General features: G+C 41.7%; 1 protein-coding gene across 4 annotated transcripts; it reads left to right on the forward strand.

The window, feature by feature from the left end:
- The first annotated feature begins 461 nt into the window (after positions 1 to 461).
- LOC133541353 (small integral membrane protein 10) lies at positions 462 to 5,903 on the forward strand. 4 transcript variants are annotated; one of them, XM_061884733.1, is made up of 3 exons: positions 462 to 825; positions 1,442 to 1,493; positions 5,242 to 5,903. In XM_061884733.1, the coding sequence occupies exons 1-3, from the start codon at positions 470 to 472 to the stop codon at positions 5,260 to 5,262; spliced, it is 429 nt and encodes a 142-aa protein (XP_061740717.1). In that variant the 5' UTR covers positions 462 to 469; the 3' UTR covers positions 5,263 to 5,903. The 4 variants fall into 4 exon arrangements, 3 of the variants coding, with proteins under 3 accessions (XP_061740717.1, XP_061740716.1, XP_061740715.1); XM_061884732.1 differs by lacking the exon at positions 1,442 to 1,493 and adding an exon at positions 1,330 to 1,381 and having other exon boundaries at positions 463 to 825; XM_061884731.1 differs by lacking the exon at positions 1,442 to 1,493 and having other exon boundaries at positions 464 to 877.
- Positions 5,904 to 15,058: the final 9,155 nt, after the last annotated feature.

Below are 15,058 nucleotides of genomic sequence, written 5' to 3' on the forward strand. Positions count from 1 at the left end.
AACGCAGTATTGTCCTATCTCTATTTTAACTCGGAGTTATGTTTCGATAATTTCCCACCAAACAACACTGTTCTGACTCACTTTAAAGGCGTAAACTGTCACGTATTCCAGTGCACAGTGTCCACACGCATCGAAGAATAAAGTAATACTCTTAATGTTTAGCCTAATGGCATATTTATTACAAGTAGCGGCTGCTCTGTTTGTTTTACATCCTTCTGTCTTACACGGAGAGCGTAATGACGTCACATCCTGTGCACGCACCGTAAACATTATATACAACACACGGCACAACACAATAGGTACCGTAATGTAATGAGTAAGGGCGCAATCGACGCCCAACATTTAACATAATAATAATGACGTTTAATAATAATGACATATTTGTTGTAAATGTTTAGCTTTGTTTCTCAAAAGTCATGACAAAACACACTTCCGTGTGTCACAAAATAATCCATCCCGCTCTCCAAAAATGACAACAACACGGTCGGAACAGAAAGACGAGACAGTCGCTGGGGCGGAGCACCGATGTCTGTGCGCACAAGAAGGAAAACAGGAAATCATTTTCAATTCCTTGTTATTTGTTGAGAGAGAAAAGAAAGATGATGAAGAGTTTTTTACTCGCCGCTCAGCCCACATAGTGACCCTCCTCATAGTGACCCCCCACATAGTGACCCTCCACCCCGTCACAGGAGCCTCCATGGCGGGGCTGTCTCACCTGGTGCTCCGCTTGTCGGGGACTGCAGGTCGCAGCTACGGAGTCTTTTCTAAAGGCTTGAGCAGGACGCTGATGATCTTCTTCCACCTGGCCTGGAGGCTGAGGATTAGGTTCCCTTACATCTACCTGGTCGCCTCCATGATGTTCAACGTCAGACTGCAGGTAGGTTCCCTTACATCTACCTGGTGGCCTCCATGATGTTCAACGTCAGACTGCAGGTAGGTTCCCTTACATCTACCTGGTGGCCTCCATGATGTTCAACGTCAGACTGCAGGTAGGTTCCCTTACATCTACCTGGTGGCCTCCATGATGTTCAACGTCAGACTGCAGGTAGGTTCCCTTACATCTACCTGGTGGCCTCCATGATGTTCAACGTCAGACTGCAGGTAGGTTCCCTTACATCTACCTGGTGGCCTCCATGATGTTCAACGTCAGACTGCAGGTAGGTTCCCTTACATCTACCTGGTGGCCTCCATGATGTTCAACGTCAGAGTGCAGGTAGGTTCCCTTACATCTACCTGGTGGCCTCCATGATGTTCAACGTCAGACTGCAGGTAGGTTCCCTTACATCTACCTGGTGGCCTCCATGATGTTCAATGTCAGAGTGCAGGTAGGTTCCCTTACATCTACCTGGTGGCCTCCATGATGTTCAACGTCAGACTGCAGGTAGGTTCCCTTACATCTACCTGGTGGCCTCCATGATGTTCAACGTCAGACTGCAGGTAGGTTCCCTTACATCTACCTGGTGGCCTCCATGATGTTCAACGTCAGACTGCAGGTAGGTTCCCTTACATCTACCTGGTGGCCTCCATGATGTTCAACCTCAGAGTGCAGGTAGGTTCCCTTACATCTACCTGGTGGCCTCCATGATGTTCAACGTCAGACTGCAGGTAGGTTCCCTTACATCTACCTGGTGGCCTCCATGATGTTCAACGTCAGAGTGCAGGTAGGTTCCCTTACATCTACCTGGTGGCCTCCATGATGTTCAACCTCAGAGTGCAGGTGTGCCAACCAGCTGCTGGAATATTGACAAACAGTCTTTCTCCCATTTCAACATTGTGTTATGGATAAGCCACTTTTTTGGACTTAACTGAACACAGTGCACCCATACTAGCAACACACTGATCATTTCATGCTTAACATACAGTCTGCTGTGCCGTGGGAGATGATCTCATTTCACATATTTGGGTTCAAAATATTTTTTGCAAAGCAGTAATTATAGTCTGCAAATGATGTGTTGTTGTTGAGTGTCGCTGCTGTCTAGAGCTCGGCAGAGTAACCCTGTAATACTCTTCCATATCAGTAGGTGGCAGCCGCTAGCTAATTGCTTTGTAGATGTCGGAAACAGCGGGAGGCAGGGTGCAGGTAAAATGGCGTCTAATGCTCAAACCAAAAGTAAACGAAAGGTGAGTGCCCCTAAGAAAAGGCATCAAAGATTAGGGAAGGCTATGCAGAACCAAACTAAAACTGAACTGGCTACAAAGTAAACAAAAACAGAATGCTGGACGACAGCAAAGATTTACTGTGGAGCAAAGATGGCGTCCACAAAGTACATCTGAACATGACATGACAATCAACAATGTCCCCACACAGAAGGATAAAAACAAGTGAAATATTGTTGATCACTAAAACAAAGTAGATGCGGGGAATATCGCTCAAAGGAAGACATGAAACTGCTACAGGAAAATACCAACAAAAGAGAAAAAGCCACCAAAATAGGAGCGCAGGACAAGAAGTAAAAGACTACACACAGGAAAACAGCAATAAAGTCCAAACAAGTCATGGTGTGATGTGACAGTACACCTACTTTGAGACAAGAGCTATAGTCATGCATGCTTGCTTATGCTTTAAAGTCATATCCAACAATTGTGAAAGTGCGTCAAGGGAATTGGCTCTTAAAAATATCACTTTCATCATCTTGTGGAATACAATTGGACCGCTTGTGTCTGCAGCAATCACTTTGTAAAATATTTGTTTGAACATTTGATTTGTTTGAGAAACATTCTGTGATGCAGTTGAGTTTATTCTCTACTTTATTCATAGTATTTGATAGCAGAACTGTGTTGGCCCTGCGATGAGGTGGCGACTTGTACGCGCCTTCCGCTCGAATGCAACTGAGATAGGCTCCAGCAACCCGCGCGACCCCAAAAGGGACAAGCGGTAGAAATTGGATGGATGGGATGGATGATAGCAGAACCAAGCATAAAGAAAGGACAACAGATCACATTTGTTCTTTGTTCTTTTGTGGTTGCTATGCCTAAATACAACTACGAAGACCTCTGATTGTGCAAATAAACTAAACGTCATGTTAAGTCCTAATAATAAATGTTGTGATTGTTGGTCCAATCCACCGTATATTCTTTATCCATTTTCATTACAGAAACTAAAAGCTTAGTTGTTTTGTTGTGCAGGTAAGCCAATTGCTTTATTCGACACGGATGACCACATTATAGCAATTTTGGTGATATTTGTTATCGTCGAGAAAATATCCTTGATAGCAATAACAAACTAGATGAATACATTTCTGGTAAGCTCAACAGCATATACTGTCTTGATATCGCTAGCAAGGATTCATGCTGAAGAACAAAGACAGCTAAATAATGGGACAAAATATACTTCACATCATAAAAATAACTGCAGACATGAATTATGGGAAACCAATCTGTACTGACTGAAAAACACGAACAATCATATTACAGCATCTGTAAAGTATTATTTTAGGTGTTGTTTGTACACAGCGAGCTTGGTAGTGTACGTAGTTGTAACAACAGGCATGGTGTGCTGTGTGTATCATGACAAATATTATAGTGACTCCCTCGATGGACAGTAGTCTGTTTGTTCTAGGTGGCCGGGGAAGTTTTTTCAAGGTGACTTTGGGTAAGCACGCCATTTATGTCTGCACAGCTTGGCTCCAATTTCCACATTGACACCATGAAGTCACGTCAACCTCACTCTCTCGGCTTCTGTCAGCTCTACTGTTTCCCCCTCTGTTCATGATCGCTTCTATAACCCGCAGTTCATCCTCCGTATATTCAGCTTCAAAACAATAAGGTTGTGGATCCTCATTTGTTCATTTGTCGTCTTCGTTATCTGTTACCTTGTCTGCCATGATTGAAACACACCAGTGTTTGTTTCCGTAAGCAGCAACATACATTTGTTGCCGGAAGTCGGAAGCGCGCCGCTATGGAAACGGAAATCAATGCGCTAAGGCAGTGTTTTGCAACCTTTTTTGAGCAAAGGCACATTTTTTGCGTTGAAAAAATGCGGAGGCACACTACCAGCAGAAATAATTCAAAAACAAAACTCATTTGACAGTAAAAAGTGGTTGTGGCAATTGTTGGATATGACTTTAAAGCATAAGCAAGCATGCATGACTATAGCTCTTGTGTTGTACTTCTTGTCTTGTGCTCCTATTTTGGTGGCTTTTTCTCTTTTTTTGATATTTTCCTGTCGCAGTTTCATGTCTTCCTTTGAGCGATATTTCCCGCATCTACTTTGTTTTAGTGATCAAGAATATTTCACTTGTTTTTATCCTTCTTTGTGGGGACATTGTTGATTGTCATGTCATGTTCAGATGTACTTTGTGGACGCCATCTTTGCTCCACAGTAAGTCTTTGCTGTTGTCCAGCATTCTGTTTTTGTTGACTTTGTAGCCAGTTCAGTTTTAGTTTGGTTCTGCATAGCCTTCCCTAATCTTCGATACCTTTTCTTAGGAGCATTCATCTTTTGTTTATTTTTATTTTAAGCATCAGACACCATTTTACCTGCACCCTGCCTCCCGCTGTTTCCGACATCTACAAAGCAATTAGCTAGCGGCTGCCACCTACTGATATGGAAGAGTATTACAGGGTTACTCTGCCGAGCTCTAGACAGCAGCGACACTCAACAACAACACATCATTTGCAGACTAGAATTACTACTTTGCAAAATATATTTTGAACCCAAATAGGTGAAATGACATCATCTCCCATGGCACACCAGACTGTATCTCACGGCACACAAGTGTGCCACGGCACAGTGGTTGAAAAACACTGCGCTAAGGAAAGAAGTTCCTTAAATGCGCCCTATAATATGGTGCGCCTCAAAAATGAAAAAAGATTCAAAATAGAGCATTCATCGGCAGTGCGCCTTAGAATCTGTAAAATATTCAAGTTAAAGTAGCAATGATTGTCACACACATACATTCTCTGCATTTGACCCATCACCCTTGATCACCCCCTGGGAGATGAGGGAGCAGTGGGCAGCAGCGGTGCCGCGCCCGGGGATCATTTTTGGTGATTTAACCCCCAATTCTGAGTGCTAAGCAGGGAGGTAACAGGTCCCATTGTTATAGTCTTTGGTATGACTCGCCGGGGTTTGAACTCACGACCTAACCATCTCAGGGCGGACACTCTAACCACTAAGCCACTGCGTAGGTTGTATATATGGTAGTATGCGATGAAGAAGAGCCCAGTGGAACATGTTGTGATGGTCAACATGTGAAGTTTCCAAAGTAAGATCATACATCCCATGTTGTGCATCTGCAGGTACACATTGAGATCCACTGAGGGGCTCGATGACTTCGCCCAGACTGAACGCCAAGCGTCATCTCTTCCGTCTCCATGAGGATGATGACTGCACTCGCACTGCCAGCCAGGTGACCAAGGCACCTCAGACCTTTTACTCGGCCCTTCAGGCCAAAAGTCCAGTGCCTTTTGCAGGGGGAGGAAGGCAGCGTCGGGCCGGCGTGAGAGATGGTGGTGGGGGGTGGGGGGGTTATGTTGAAGATTCAGGAGCTGCTCAAGTTTGTTGCCCCCCAGCATGACACACTGCCTTTTGTCCATAACATTTATATGTCCTGCAGTCAAATATCTATGGACTCTCTCAGTACAACGCCATAAATGCAATGTCTGCACAAGCAGGACTTATTATTTGATTCTGATTTTTCTACTTGAATTGAGGTATGTAGCTGTAGAGGCAAGTACCTCCTCCGAGCGCCCCCTACTGGAAGCTTTTGGTGAAGGAAAGGCAGCATGTTGTGGTCACACTCGCTGTTGTTCTCCATGTCTTCTGGACTGCAAATTGGCATTCACAAATATAATAACCTTGTTTTTTTTTTGTCGTTAAGTGTTATTTCTGTGAGTGTTTCTAAGGATGAGGTGGAAAAAATGAAGAATTAATTTGTAAAGCAATAAATTCATGAAATCAACCAACTCTAGCTCATTTAAAAAAAACCTAATGATCCTCTCTTCCAACCATTTTTTTTACCCTTTAAGCTCATTAGAGTGGCAGGTAAGATGGAGTCTAAGCCTTTGAGTGAGAGGTGGTGAACAACACCTTCAACTGATGGATTGAAACTTTTTTACACCACATATTCTTTACAATTGACCACTAAATGGAAACACCCCAATTAGTTTTTCAACTTGTTTAAGTCGGGGTCAAGTCAATCGTAGGACTTAGAGACAAGCATATAGTGATGGGTCCGACAACGCTGATGCGTCGAGCTCATAGAGCCAAACCCTGCGTCGGTGCGCACACGGCTCTTAGAAAGTCACGTGACCGATCATGAGCTCTTTTGGTCACGTGACCAATCATGAGCTGTTTTGGTCACGTGACCGATCATGAGCTGTTTTGGTCACGTGACCGATCATGAGCTCTTTTGGTCACGTGACCAATCATGAGCTCTTTTGGTCACGTGACCGATCATGAGCTGTTTAGGTCACGTGACCAATACGCCAACTGTGTTGCACTGGCACCTGCGCGCCAAACTGTGTTTATAAGGAAGTGCATCTGTCAAGGAGATGCTGCTGCCAACACCATCGCCGCACTTCTGTCGTTGGTCATTTGTCATTTATCGTCGTCGGAGATCATTTACACCGTGTGGGAATATTTTGATCATATATCGGAAAAAAAGGTATTTGTGTTCATTTCCTCGTCGTTTCATCCTGTTCTCTTAAAGTTTCTAGCATTGTCCCACACACACAAACATCCTAATGGTTACATTCAAAAGAAAACATCCTAATGGTTACATTGAAAAGAAAACATCCTAATGGTTACATTAAAAAGAAAACATCCTATTGGTTACATTCAAAAGAAAACATCCTATTGGTTACATTCAAAAGAAAACATCCTATTGGTTACATTGAAAAGAAAACATCCTATTGCTTACATTCGAAAGAAAACATCCTATTGGTTACATTGAAAAGAAAACATCCTATTGGTTACATTAAAAAGAAAACATCCTATTGGTTACATTGAAAAGAAAACATCCTATTGGTTACATTGAAAAGAAAACATCCTATTGGTTACATTGAAAAGAAAACATCCTATTGGTTACATTAAAAAGAAAACATCCTATTGGTTACATTCAAAAGAAAACATCCTATTGGTTACATTCAAAAGAAAACATCCTATTGCTTACATTCAAAAGAAAACATCCTATTGGTTACATTGAAAAGAAAACATCCTATTGGTTACATTAAAAAGAAAACATCCTATTGGTTACATTGAAAAGAAAACATCCTATTGGTTACATTAAAAAGAAAACATCCTATTGGTTACATTAAAAAGAAAACATCCTATTGGTTACATTGAAAAGAAAACATCCTATTGCTTACATTAAAAAGAAAACATCCTATTGGTTACATTGAAAAGAAAACATCCTATTGGTTACATTGAAAAGAAAACATCCTATTGCTTACATTAAAAAGAAAACATCCTATTGGTTACATTAAAAAGAAAACATCCTATTGGTTACATTAAAAAGAAAACATCCTATTGGTTACATTGAAAAGAAAACATCCTATTGCTTACATTAAAAAGAAAACATCCTATTGGTTACATTGAAAAGAAAACATCCTATTGGTTACATTGAAAAGAAAACATCCTATTGCTTACATTAAAAAGAAAACATCCTATTGGTTACATTGAAAAGAAAACATCCTATTGGTTACATTGAAAAGAAAACATCCTATTGCTTACATTGAAAAGAAAACATCCTATTGCTTACATTCAAAAGAAAACATCCTAATAGTTACATTGAAAAGAAAACATCCTATTGGTTACATTAAAAAGAAAACATCCTATTGGTTACATTAAAAAGAAAACATCCTATTGGTTACATTGAAAAGAAAACATCCTATTGGTTACATTGAAAAGAAAACATCCTATTGCTTACATTGAAAAGAAAACATCCTATTGCTTACATTCAAAATAAAACATCCTATTGGTTACATTGAAAAGAAAACATCCTATTGGTTACATTGAAAAGAAAACATCCTATTGCTTACATTGAAAAGAAAACATCCTATTGCTTACATTCAAAATAAAACATCCTAATAGTTACATTGAAAAGAAAACATCCTATTGGTTACATTGAAAAGAAAACATCCTATTGGTTACATTAAAAGAAAACATCCTATTGCTTACATTCAAAAGAAAACATCCTAATAGTTACATTGAAAAGAAAACATCCTATTGGTTACATTAAAAAGAAAACATCCTATTGGTTACATTAAAAAGAAAACATCCTATTGGTTACATTGAAAAGAAAACATCCTATTGGTTACATTGAAAAGAAAACATCCTATTGGTTACATTAAAAAGAAAACATCCTATTGGTTACATTAAAAAGAAAACATCCTATTGGTTACATTGAAAAGAAAACATCCTATTGGTTACATTGAAAAGAAAACATCCTATTGGTTACATTAAAAGAAAACATCCTATTGCTTACATTGAAAAGAAAACATCCTATTGCTTACATTCAAAATAAAACATCCTAATAGTTACATTGAAAAGAAAACATCCTATTGGTTACATTAAAAAGAAAACATCCTATTGGTTACATTAAAAAGAAAACATCCTATTGGTTACATTGAAAAGAAAACATCCTATTGGTTACATTGAAAAGAAAACATCCTATTGGTTACATTAAAAAGAAAACATCCTATTGGTTACATTAAAAAGAAAACATCCTATTGGTTACATTGAAAAGAAAACATCCTATTGGTTACATTAAAAAGAAAACATCCTAATGGTTACATTGAAAAGAAAACATCCTATTGGTTACATTGAAAAGAAAACATCCTATTGGTTACATTGAAAAGAAAACATCCTATTGGTTACATTGAAAAGAAAACATCCTATTGGTTACATTCAAAAGAAAACATCCTATTGGTTACATTGAAAAGAAAACATCCTATTGGTTACATTGAAAAGAAAACATCCTATTGGTTACATTGAAAAGAAAACATCCTATTGGTTACATTAAAAAGAAAACATCCTATTGGTTACATTGAAAAGAAAACATCCTATTGGTTACATTCAAAAGAAAACATCCTATTGGTTACATTAAAAAGAAAACATCCTATTGGTTACATTAAAAAGAAAACATCCTATTGGTTACATTAAAAAGAAAACATCCTATTGGTTACATTGAAAAGAAAACATCCTATTGGTTACATTGAAAAGAAAACATCCTATTGGTTACATTAAAAAGAAAACATCCTATTGCTTACATTAAAAAGAAAACATCCTATTGGTTACATTGAAAAGAAAACATCCTATTGGTTACATTCAAAAGAAAACATCCTATTGGTTACATTGAAAAGAAAACATCCTATTGGTTACATTAAAAAGAAAACATCCTATTGGTTACATTAAAAAGAAAACATCCTATTGGTTACATTAAAAAGAAAACATCCTATTGGTTACATTGAAAAGCAGTAATTAACAATCTCTTTGATAGCTCAGTTGTTCGAGTGGATGACAGTAGTTGTTCATGCTGAGTTCCTTAGGGCACTTGTTCAAATCCAGCTCCAACCCATTACCTTTTTTACCATGAATTGATTAACGTGGACCCCGATTTAAACAAATTGAAAAACTTATTGGGGTGTTACCATTTAGTGGTCAATTGTAGGGAATATGTACTGTACTGTGCAATCTACTAATACAAGTTTCAATCAATCATGTTCACATTATTTATTGACTGTATCTAAAAAAGATAAAAATATATTTTTATTTAAATGAAGATATGAAATAATCCTAAATGAAATACAATGACTTGGTTTATATTATTGTATGTACTAGGTCATAAAATCAGTGTCAGTTGAGTCGGTCCATAGGTTGCCTGTAGGGATTTTTAATGTCCAGCAGATGTCAGTATTTAGTGACACAGTATCGACACAGTATCAATACAGTTGTGCAATGTGTCCAAACGATACATGAAGCCTCGTCAACCATCACTACAATCAAGCATTCCCAGCTAGAGACCCTTTGAGTCAGCAGTTATTCTAATGTGCATGTTTATGGGATGTGTGAGGAAGGCCAAGGATGGATGGGGAGAACTTGGAGATTCCAACCCTCGATCTCCAAACTGTGAGGCAAACATGCTAAACACTTGGTCTGAACTTCAGCAGATTTATAAAGACCAAACATCAATTAAAAGCTCAGGAAGTACATTTTGGATAAGAGTGCAAAAAATATTCAACTAAACACTTGTTACATTTTAATGAGATACCAAATTTTGAGTTTTTATAACATTTTTGAATTGAGCTATTGAAACAAATTAACTTTCACATGTATTCTGATTTGAGTATATATATATATATATATATATATATATATATATATATATATATATATATAACCATCCATCCATCCATCTTCCTCCGCTTATCCGAGGTCGGGTCGCGGGGGCAACAGCCTAAGCAGGGAAACCCAGACTTCCCTCTCCCCAGCCACTTCGTCTAGCTCTTCTCGGGGGATCCCGAGGCGTTCCCAGGCCAGCCGGGATACATAGTCTTCCCAACGTGTCCTGGGTCTTCCCCGTGGCCTCCTACCGGTTGGACGTGCCCTAAACACCTCCCTAGGGAGGCGTTCGGGTGGCATCCTGACCAGATGCCCGAACCACCTCATCTGGCTCCTCTCCATGTGGAGGAGCAGCGGCTTTACTTTGAGTTCCTCCCGGATGGCAGAGCTTCTCACCCTATCTCTAAGGGAGAGACCCAAACTCATTTGTGCCGCTTGTACCCGTGATCTTATCCTTTCGGTCATGACCCAAAGCTCATGACCATAGGTGAGGATGGGAACGTAGATCGACCGGTAAATTGAGAGCTTTGCCTTCCGGCTCAGCTCCTTCTTCACCACAACAGATCAGTACAACGTCCGCGTTACTGAAGACGCCGCACCGATCCGCCTGTCGATCCGCCTGTCGATCTCACGATCCACTCTTCCCCCACTCGTGAACAAGACTCCTAGGTACTTGAACTCCTCTACTTGGGGCAGGGTCTCTTCCCCAACCCGGAGATGGCACTCCACCCTTTTCCGGGAGAGAACCATGGACTCGGATTTGGAGGTGCTGATTCTCATTCCGGTCGCTTCACACTCGGCTGCGAACCGATCCAGTGAGAGCTGAAGATCCCGGCCAGATGAAGCCAACAGGACCACATCGTCTGCAAAAAGCAGAGACCTAATCCTGGGGTCACCAAACCAGAACCCCTCAACGCCTTGACTGCGCCTAGAAATTCTGTCCATAAAAGTTATGAACAGAATGGGTGACAAAGGGCAACCTTGGCGGAGTCCAACCCTCACTGGAAACGTGTCCGACTTACTGCCAGCAATGCGGACCAAGCTCTGACACTGATTGTACAGGGATCGGACTGTCATAATAAGACAGTCCGATACCCCATACTCTCTGAGCACTCCCCACAGGACTTCCCGAGGGACACGGTCGAATGCCTTCTCCAAGTCCACAAAGCACATGTAGACTGGTTGGGCAAACTCCCATGCACCCTCAAGAACCCTGCTGAGAGTATAGAGCTGGTCCACAGTTCCACGACCAGGACGAAAACCACACTGTTCCTCCTGAATCCGAGGTTCGACTATCCGACGTAGCCTCCTCTCCAGTACACCTGAATAAACCTTACCAGGAAGGCTGAGGAGTGTGATCCCACGATAGTTGGAACACACCCTCCGGTCCCCCTTCTTAAAGAGAGGAACCAGCACCCCGGTCTGCCAATCCAGAGGTACCGCCCCCCGATGTCCATGCGATGCTGCAGTCTTGTCAACCAAGACAGCCCCACAGCATCCAGAGCCTTAAGGAACTCCGGGCGGATCTCATCCACCCCTGGGGCCTTGCCACCGAGGAGCTTTTTAACTACCTCAGCAACCTCATCCCCAGAAATAGGAGAGTCCACCACAGATTCCCCAGGCACTGCTTCCTCATAGGAGGACGTGTTGGTGGGATTGAGGAGGTCTTCGAAGTATTCCCTCCACCGATCCACAACATCCGCAGTCGAAGTCAGCAGAACACCATCCGCACCATACACAGTGTTGATAGTGCACTGCTTCCCCTTCCTGAGGCGGCGGATGGTGGTCCAGAATCGCTTTGAAGCCATCCGGAAGTCATTTTCCATGGCTTCCCTAAACTCTTTCCATGTCCGAGTTTTTGCCTCTGTGACCGCTAAAGCTGCACACCGCTTGGCCTGTCGGTACCTGTCCACTGCCTCTGGAGTCCTAAGAGCCAAAAGAACCCGATAGGACTCCTTTTTCAGCTTGACGGCATCCCTCACCGCTGGTGTCAACCAGCGGGATCTAGGGTTACCGCCACGACAAGCACCAAATACCCTGCGGCCACAGCTCCGATCAGCCGCCTTGACAATAGGGTTAGGGTTAGGGTGGTGATCGGTGGAAAGCTCCGCACACACACACACAAATATAGTTGGTCGCTACATCTGTAAGTGCATTTTAAAACTTTACTATGCAAAGCCAAAGCCATTTATCAACAACACCCAGAAACGCTTTGCTAGGCCTGAGCTCATCTAAGATGGACTGATGCAAAGTGGAAAAGTGTTCTGTAGTCTGACGAGTCCACATTTCAAATTGTTTTTAGAAACTCTGGACATCGTGTCCTCCAAACCAAAGAGGAAAGGAACCATGAGGACTGTTCTAGGGTGAAAGTGTTCTAGGCAGCATGTGTGATGGTATGGGGGTGTATTAGTGATTGTTGTAGGGTGAAAGTGTTCTAGGCAGCATGTGTGATGGTATGGGGGTGTATTAGTGATTGTTGTAGGGTGAAAGTGTTCTAGGCAGCATGTGTGATGGTATGGGGGTGTATTAGTGATTGTTGTAGGGTGAAAGTGTTCTAGGCAGCATGTGTGATGGTATGGGGGTGTATTAGTGATTGTTGTAGGGTGAAAGTGTTCTAGGCAGCATGTGTGATGGTATGGGGGTGTATTAGTGATTGTTGTAGGGTGAAAGTGTTCTAGGCAGCATGTGTGATGGTATGGGGGTGTATTAGTGATTGTTGTAGGGTGAAAGTGTTCTAGGCAGCATGTGTGATGGTATGGGGGTGTATTAGTGATTGTTGTAGGGTGAAAGTGTTCTAGGCAGCATGTGTGATGGTATGGGGGTGTATTAGTGATTGTTGTAGGGTGAAAGTGTTCTAGGCAGCATGTGTGATGGTATGGGGGTGTATTAGTGATTGTTGTAGGGTGAAAGTGTTCTAGGCAGCATGTGTGATGGTATGGGGGTGTATTAGTGATTGTTGTAGGGTGAAAGTGTTCTAGGCAGCATGTGTGATGGTATGGGGGTGTATTAGTGATTGTTGTAGGGTGAAAGTGTTCTAGGCAGCATGTGTGATGGTATGGGGGTGTATTAGTGATTGTTGTAGGGTGAAAGTGTTCTAGGCAGCATGTGTGATGGTATGGGGGTGTATTAGTGATTGTTGTAGGGTGAAAGTGTTCTAGGCAGCATGTGTGATGGTATGGGGGTGTATTAGTGATTGTTGTAGGGTGAAAGTGTTCTAGGCAGCATGTGTGATGGTATGGGGGTGTATTAGTGATTGTTGTAGGGTGAAAGTGTTCTAGGCAGCATGTGTGATGGTATGGGGGTGTATTAGTGATTGTTGTAGGGTGAAAGTGTTCTAGGCAGCATGTGTGATGGTATGGGGGTGTATTAGTGGCCAAGGCATGACTAACTTACACATCTGTGAAGGCACCATTAAAGCTGAAAGGTACATACAGCTTTTGGAGCAACATATGTTGTTATCATGGACGCCCCTGCTTATTTCAGCAAGACAATTCCAAGCCAGGTGTTACAACAGCGTGGCTTCATAGTAAAAGAGTGCAGGTACTAGACTGGCCTGCCTGTAGTCCAGACATTGAAAATGTGTGCAGGCTAAAATATGAGGCAGGAGACTGTTGAACAACTTAAGCTGTACATCAAGCAAGAATGGGAAAGAATTCCACTTCAAAAATGTGTCTCCTCACTTCCCAAACCTGCACTGAGTGTTGTTCAAAGGAAAGGCCATGTAACACACTGGTAAAAATGCCCCAATTTTATTGCAGTGAAATGCTTGCTCTAAAATTAAAAGTTCATGATTACTTTGTATTGAAGTTTCTCAGTTCCAACATGAAGTATCTTGTCTTTGCAGGAGACACAAGACAAGAGTGTGTTGTGTATCTTGTCTTTGCAGGAGACACAAGACAACAGTGTGTTGTGTATCTTGTCTTTGCAGGAGACACAACACAAGAGTGTGTTGTGTATCTTGTCTTTGCAGGAGACACAACACAACAGTGTGTTGTGTATCTTGTCTTTGCAGGAGACACAACACAACAGTGTGTTGTGTATCTTGTCTTTGCAGGAGACACAAGACAAGAGTGTGTTGTGTATCTTGTCTTTGCAGGAGACACAAGACAAGAGTGTGTTGTGTATCTTGTCTTTGCAGGAGACACAAGACAAGAGTGTGTTGTGTATCTTGTCTTTGCAGGAGACACAAGACAACAGTGTGTTGTGTATCTTGTCTTTGCAGGAGACACAAGACAAGAGTGTGTTGTGTATCTTGTCTTTGCAGGAGACACAAGACAAGAGTGTGTTGTGTATCTTGTCTTTGCAGGAGACACAACACAAGAGTGTGTTGTGTATCTTGTCTTTGCAGGAGACACAAGACAACAGTGTGTTGTGTATCTTGTCTTTGCAGGAGACACAAGACAAGAGTGTGTTCACATCAACTTCGACTAACTTAACACTCTTGCAACATATTCATAAAAGAGCAGCAAAGTGCTGTCATTGAAGATCTTTGACGATCTTTTTTGAGCAGATTGTTAAAAACAGTGATGAGGTCTCACAGAAACTAATACAACATCCATTCTCAGACCCGTCACCTGTTGTAGTTGTTTTGTGTTTGCATCATGTTCGGAGATGTTCCTCCTTATCTACAATACTTGATGAAGAGCACCTTGGACCAAAGCCACGAGTCGTACTAACCACAGATGTTGGAATAATAATATAGACAGGAAGTGAGAGCACCCCCGCTTCCTCTGCTTCAGCAGAGGCTGGAATTCAATAATGGAAACCATGTGT

The sequence above is a fragment of the Nerophis ophidion genome, linkage group LG23, assembly GCF_033978795.1.
Source record: "Nerophis ophidion isolate RoL-2023_Sa linkage group LG23, RoL_Noph_v1.0, whole genome shotgun sequence".
NCBI lineage: Eukaryota > Metazoa > Chordata > Actinopteri > Syngnathiformes > Syngnathidae > Nerophis > Nerophis ophidion.

Excerpts from the sequence above, each read along its gene's own strand:
- LOC133541353 (XM_061884733.1), top strand. The coding sequence starts at position 470 with ATGACAACAACACGGTCGGAACAGAAAGACGAGACAGTCGCTGGGGCG. Across the intron at positions 826-1,441 it reads GCCTGGAGGCTGAGGATTAG|GTTCCCTTACATCTACCTGG; the intron begins GTTCCCTTACAT and ends GACTGCAGGTAG. Across the intron at positions 1,494-5,241 it reads TGTTCAACGTCAGACTGCAG|GTACACATTGAGATCCACTG; the intron begins GTAGGTTCCCTT and ends GTGCATCTGCAG.